Genomic DNA, 6,848 nt, shown 5'->3' on the forward strand with positions numbered 1-6,848 from the left:
ATATATATATATATATATATATATATATATATATATATATATTTATAGCAGTATTCCAGCATGGCCATAGCTTCTGTTTGAAACTGATAATATATAAACATATATACAACAGGCTTCCACACAATTTTCATTTACCTAATTTACTCACAAATCAATGGTTAGCCTGGAGCTATAATAGGAGACACTTGCCCAAGGTACTATGCAGTGGAACTGAAGCCAAAAGCATATGGCTGCAAAATGAGCTTCTAAATCACACAATCAAGTATAATATAATTTACAAGGAAAAATAATCAAGCAATAAATAAATAAAACATACCTTTCACTTGAACAAACAGTTCTAGTGGATCCCCTTCAGAACACTGGATATCTTGAAGTTCTCTTATGAATATGGGTGGTTCTACCTTTGGCTTGGTTGCTGTGAAAATACAAAATTCATTTTAAAATATTTTCTCAATGTTTGCAAAAACAAATATATATATATATATCAATAAAAGAAAATTGAAAATGGAGAGACAACATTGTAAAATCCAACCAACATCTTGGAAAAACTGCACTCTCTCTTTAATGAAAGCGTTTAATTATTAGAAAAATCATGAACCAAAATATCAAGATACCCAAATCATGAATATATGACAAGAGTGACAGGGATAATGAATCAATTTCTAATTCATAACAACTTCCTGAAATTCATTAATTACTTAAATCTTTTTAGAAATACAATACGGACAAACCAACTGAGGAGCATTGATACAGTTACTCAATCAATTAGAAATAGCAGCCAAATCTACCATCATTTTACAAAAGAAAAGAAGAAAAAAATTCTAGATAATATGCTCTGGGGTATACAAAACAAGGTGTGGTCACCATTATGATGTCTTTGATCCAAGGTTTGCTCAATGAGTGTTGCCTTGGGACTAAACAAGCAACCAATACAGATTTTGTTATGATTATCACCATCATTTTAATGTCCACTTTGCCATGGTCACATGAGTCAGACAAAATTTGTTGAGGCAGATTTTCTATGACTAGATGCTCTTCCTGTCACAGACTCTCACTTATTACCAAGTAAGGTAATATGTTCCCATAACCAAACATGTTTTCACAGAATATTCGAAATGAAGGACAACGCTTGCATGAAGGTGACACTAGTTTACAAGTATCACACAATGTCAAGGCAAGGAGCAAAAAAAACACAAACACACACCAAGCTTCTTTTAGTTTCCATCTACCAAATTAACTCACAAGGCTTATGTCAGCCCAGGGTTATAGTAAAAAAACGTTTGTTCAAAATTCCATACAGTGGGACTAAACCCAAAACCATGTGGTAGAGTTTCTCAATCACACAACCATGTCTTCATCTATCAAATGTAGAATTCAGAGAATTAAGATCAAGATAACAAAAACCAAAACACGAGTTACTAAGGAGTTGAAATTCTAGTATTAAATTAGAAATGCTATTATTCAACTCATAGACACAGAACTTGAAACTGTGAATTAAGCAGATGTAAAACATATGCAGTTGGAGGGATAAGATGCTCTGGCAGGCTGACAAGGAACCAAAACATCAGATGCAATACATTCAAGACAGTAATTAGCAGTAGTTAATTAATTGAATGCTAATGAATTGAATTATACGTACTGCCTGAACAATTTACTCTACGTGATTGACAGTGTCTGTTTCCAAAAGATCTAGTTACTGCTTTGGTGAATGCATAATTCCTAGCATTGTGAAGGCAGAGAAAACGCTCAAAACGCTATTGACTGTGTCAGCAATAACAGGTTTCTTTCTTCATACATAAACCAGACTGCATGAAGTATGCAAAAATATGTGGTGTATAAGGTAGCCAGATATGGACAAGGAGTGTAAAGGATCCAAACATTCAGCTAAAGTGTTTGCAATAAATACAGAATGGCAATAGTTAAAATCTCAACCAATTAATTCCTGTTTCTGGCTTAATTCAAGCAGAGCTGACTGGAACTGTTCAAACAAAGATATGAATTCTCTGTAGGAGTTCATTTACAAGTTTAAAAAGTAGGATCCATCTAAAAATGCAGTTATAAGTAAATCAAAATATGAGAGGAAACTTAATGAGATGCAAAACAAATTTTACAGAGAAGTCCTCAGCAAAATTTTTAATACTCAACAGTGTAGCTTAGTATATTCAAAATTGGAGAACTTGAAAAAAATGAAATATCTCATTCAAAACTACGTTTTCCTGAGTAAGTTAAGTTGTCTATAAATACAATATAATTATCAAAGTTGGAATAGTGAAATGAAAATAAACATCAAAGAGTATAAAAAAATTAATTCAAGGCAGACAGACAGAGACACACACACACATACAAAATCACACATATATATATCAAAATTTTTGAAATAAGACCAAAAAAACAAACAAAATAACTTTAAAAGAAAATACTGATAATGCTTGAGTTAATCATAAAAGAATTAATATTTCAAATAGTATATGCCTTGGTCCTAAAACCACTTTAATAGCAAATTACGGTAAGAAAATAAGTTCTTTATCTTTGTGTTATATTGTTGCAAGATAAATGAATTAGATCAAATTAATTCAACATTTCATCAAATCTTTCCACTGCCACCAACTCACTAAAATTAAAAAAAAAAAACAATACAAACAGAAAATGTAACTCATCTATCGATAAGCATTTTCGACCACAGACTTACATTGAACAGTAAGAACACAAGATGTTTGAACTTCTTCTTTCTTTGATGATATTGCAATGCATTCATAACACCCAATAGCATTTGGCGTAACATTCTTTAATACAAGAACTGCATTAAAACCATCAAATGTAGATTTGATATCTTGACTTGGAGGCAGTTTATTCCCATCTTTGAACCAATTGACAGAACTTACATCTGGGGAAAAGATAAAATGAAGATTTTGATCATATTATCATTGAAAGAAATTATAAATAAAAGAAAAGCAATTAAATTAACATTTTGAAGTTTCAAAGTTTTAAAGCCATTTATTAATCCATAATTTAAACTCAATATAAAAAGGCTGGAAGAAAACATTTGGTGGCAAAGTATTCATGTACTCTACTGCCCTTTATCATTGGTTCCTAAGTTTCCACTTTTCAACAAGTAGTTACCATTAAATTTCAATACCCAGTAAGAATATCATATAGCAAGAAAGCAAACAAAAGAAAAACCTCAGTTTAATTTAATTTATTGTTATTCTGTACAATGCAGGAGATTTCTGAGAACACGAAAGAGTTCGTTACCAATAAATTAGCATCTAAAAATTAGTCAGCTGCTTCTCTTCCTGAAAATGCCAGTATCAGAGACAGGATGAAACATACCCAGAATGCTACATTGAACTACAAACTAACAAATCATTTCTTTTTTTTCTCCTTCCCAACAAAATAATAATTAACTCTTTTCTAATCGATAACGACTGGTAACTTTTCTAAAGATTAATCAATTTCTCTAACTCTAAATTATCCCACCAGCAAGTTGAAATGAAGGAAGTGTAAAATACAAAGAGAAAATAGATTAGAACCAAGCTATTTTCAACAGGTATTTAAATAATGTCGGTTCCTATGGGCCGCAAGGTATTTGGAATGGTTAAAGAACAGAAAAAGAAATATTGAATAGTTGAGCAAAATACTTTAAGTTTATATTACAGAAATGTTCTTTATTAGCAAAACCAATTACATTCACTCCTGAAACATGTTCAGAACATTTCTTCAAAAAGGGAATATGTTTCCTATATTGGAATATATTATAATTATTTGTCATTAATTTCTGTGATATGTAGAAAAATAGATACAGGGTGTGTTCTGAAATAACGTTGCAATCAGGACTTGTTGTAAAGTATTACAATTCTAATGATTCATCATATCTTATTATGATGGGTATTATGGCTGTCTGTCTGTCTCTTTGTCTGTTCCCTCTTCACGGCCAGTTGGCTGGACCAACCATTATGATATTTTTCGGGATTACAAAGACGGTTGTCAGGAAGGTCTTTAGCATAAAAAAAATCAGAAAGTATGCTTATTTCGTGGATAACAATTTGTGAATCGATAAACCACCTTCACATCTATTAAAAATTCACCGACCATGAATAACTCTGGATTTTCATTGTATAATTCATGGCCCCCATCGTAGATACAAAGGGGGTCGTGAGGACAGTTAATAGCAAAAATAAAATGGATACGGTCAGTTTAAATGCTGGAGAGTTAAACCCCAAATGTGGTGTGACAAAGCTAACATATTCAATCCATCACTTCAAACTGTCAATAATTAGTTATTTCTCACATAGACACACAGAAGCATATTTACAGGAATAATTTTTAAATAAGAAATAAACTGTAACAAAATCTTCAAAAGAATAATCTGAAAGAAATTTGTTATGATGCTAATACACTGAGTTATTCATATAATACAGTTGAGTTATTAACATAAAATAGTTCTTCACACACACACACACACACACACACACGTGTGTGTGTGTGTGGATGCAACATTCAGATACATTATCAGTGTTGTATCTCTGCAAATTAGAAATTAATGTAGAAAGAAAGGTAATATTTACTTGAGAATTTGCACCTCAATTCAACATTGGTAGCGCCTTCGTTTACATCAATGTCATGCAGTGGGGTATCAACTTGAGGCTTTTTGGGAGGCAGTGGAGGTGTTGGCTTATAATCCTCTGAAAATAACAAAGCAAATAAGGGTTTAAACCAAAATATCTTTAAAATATCTCTAAATATGTTGAAGTAAAGTTAAATAGCTACAAACAGTAGTTGTAGTGTTTTCAACAATGTTCTGTAACAGACCTAATAATCTATATTCTTTTGAAAAGATGAAGCTAATTAGCAAAAAACTATCCAATTATCTGAAACAAATTACCTAAACCCCATTTTTTATGGATTCTTGACAAGTGGGAAACTGAAAGTAACCCCCACAGTGCAGCAAATATTGAAAAGGAACTGGAAATTAAATACACAAAAATATTTTATTACTTCTGACTAGCAACAAGATTGGAACACAAGTAATTGAATCAACATCAGTATATTGCTGGTATATATATTTTCAAACTGAAAGGATAAAGGTCAAAGTTGAATACAGAACATACAATAGACACATTCACATGCCACCCCTACTCTTCTTCCTCCACAGAACCAAATCTCCACTTGCTCACTAGCTTCTCTTTTTCTTTCTTCATCTCCCATCACCTTTCCACCAGTTCTTTTTCCTGTTCTTTCCTTTCATTCCTTTTTCCTGATGAAAGACTAGATTCCAGAAACATGAAAGCTCTTTTCTTTCCTTTTAATTGTTATACTAATCTTGCCTTTGTTAAAACTTGTCCCTCTCATTTTGTCTTCATTTTCTGCTCGTTACCTATCACAAAATCTACAATTTATGGCTATATAACATCATCATTGTTCTCACGTCCACTTTTCCATGCTTGCATACATCAGACAAATTTTATTGTGGCAGATCTTTTATGGCTTGATGCCTTTACTGCAGTTAATTTTTACCTGTGTCTGAGCAAGGATATATTTCCCCATAGCTAGATATGTTTTTCTTACAGAATATTGGAAATGCTTCTATGACAGCAACACTCATTTACAACTATCAGTATCAAGACAAGGAGACAAACATACAAACACACACACCCACACAGAGACACATTTTATATACTAGCATGTGTATATATGTGTGTGTGTGTGTGTGTGTGTGTACACGCAGGCATGCGCAGACACACGACAGGCTTCTTTCAGTTTTTATTTACTGAATCTACTAACAAGGCTTTGGTCAACCCAAGACAATTGCCTGAAGTGCTACGCAGTGGGACTGAACTTGAAATTGTGTGGTTTGGAAGCAAACTTCTTAATCACACAGTCATGCCATCACCTATATTTAACTTTTAATTAAAATAATACAGTCTACTATTAAAATATTAGTTATTTATATGAAGGTAGCTAATTGGGAAAGTTGTTAGAGCAATGAATAGGATACTTTATGTAATGTGCTATTTGTTGCAACTCTCTCCACTCTGAGTTCAAATCTCACCATGGTCAGCTTTGACTTTCATCCTTTCAGAGTTGATAAATAAAAGCATCAGTCCAGAACAGTGAACTAGAGTTGTTAAAGCATTAGATATGATGTCTTGTGGCATTTGTTCATGTTCTGACTGCAACTTGTTATGACAACACTGGTACCAAAGCTGTACTAGCACCTGCATTCCCTGGACGACTACTGGCTTTCCTGTGTCTTGCAGTAAAGCTCTTACAAGGTACAGATTCAAAGTTGCATTAGACACAGAAGACTCCATATTTTCTTTTTTTTAAATTTTAACGTATAAAATTTCTAGCACTTTGTCAGTTATAACAAAGAGGGTTCTAGTTGATTCAATCAATCTAACAACCTGCTCATGAAATTAACATGCAAGTGGTTAAGCATCCCCCAGGCATGCATACCCTTAATGCAGTTCCCAGGAGGATTCAGTGTGAAACACAATGTGATATGGCTGACCCTTTGAATCACAGGTACTACTCATTTTGCCAGCTAGATAAAAAAATTACTTTCTTGAGGTGAGGAAGTTTACACTTGCTCTTGGAAACAATTTCTGTTTCCTGAATTCTTTTATTCTTTTACTTGTTTCAGTCACTGGATTGTGACCATGTAGAGGGTCTTGGAATACTTAGTTACACAAATTGACCCCAGCCCCTTAAAGTTTCATACTTATTCTTTTAGTCATTTTTTACTGAACTTCTAAGGTATGGAGGCATAAACCAATACCTTATAAGCAAATGTAGTTGGTGGAAATTAGTAACTAGAAGTGTGTCATATATATATATATATATATATA

General features: G+C 32.8%; 1 protein-coding gene across 6 annotated transcripts in view; it reads right to left on the bottom strand.

Annotated features, from left to right (window-relative positions):
- LOC106874322 (myosin light chain kinase, smooth muscle) overlaps window positions 1-6,848 on the bottom strand; it is a 145,560-nt gene that overhangs the window by 49,829 nt on the left and 88,883 nt on the right. For all 6 annotated transcript variants that reach the window (XM_052965923.1, XM_052965921.1, XM_052965920.1 and 3 more), the window contains 3 exons: window positions 4,566-4,682; window positions 2,690-2,884; window positions 317-415 (listed from right to left, as the gene is read on the bottom strand). In XM_052965923.1, coding sequence (XP_052821883.1) covers window positions 317-415; window positions 2,690-2,884; window positions 4,566-4,682 — 411 coding nt within the window. The remainder of the gene's footprint in view (window positions 1-316; window positions 416-2,689; window positions 2,885-4,565; window positions 4,683-6,848) is intronic.

This window comes from Octopus bimaculoides, chromosome 2, assembly GCF_001194135.2.
Source record: "Octopus bimaculoides isolate UCB-OBI-ISO-001 chromosome 2, ASM119413v2, whole genome shotgun sequence".
Taxonomy (NCBI): domain Eukaryota; kingdom Metazoa; phylum Mollusca; class Cephalopoda; order Octopoda; family Octopodidae; genus Octopus; species Octopus bimaculoides.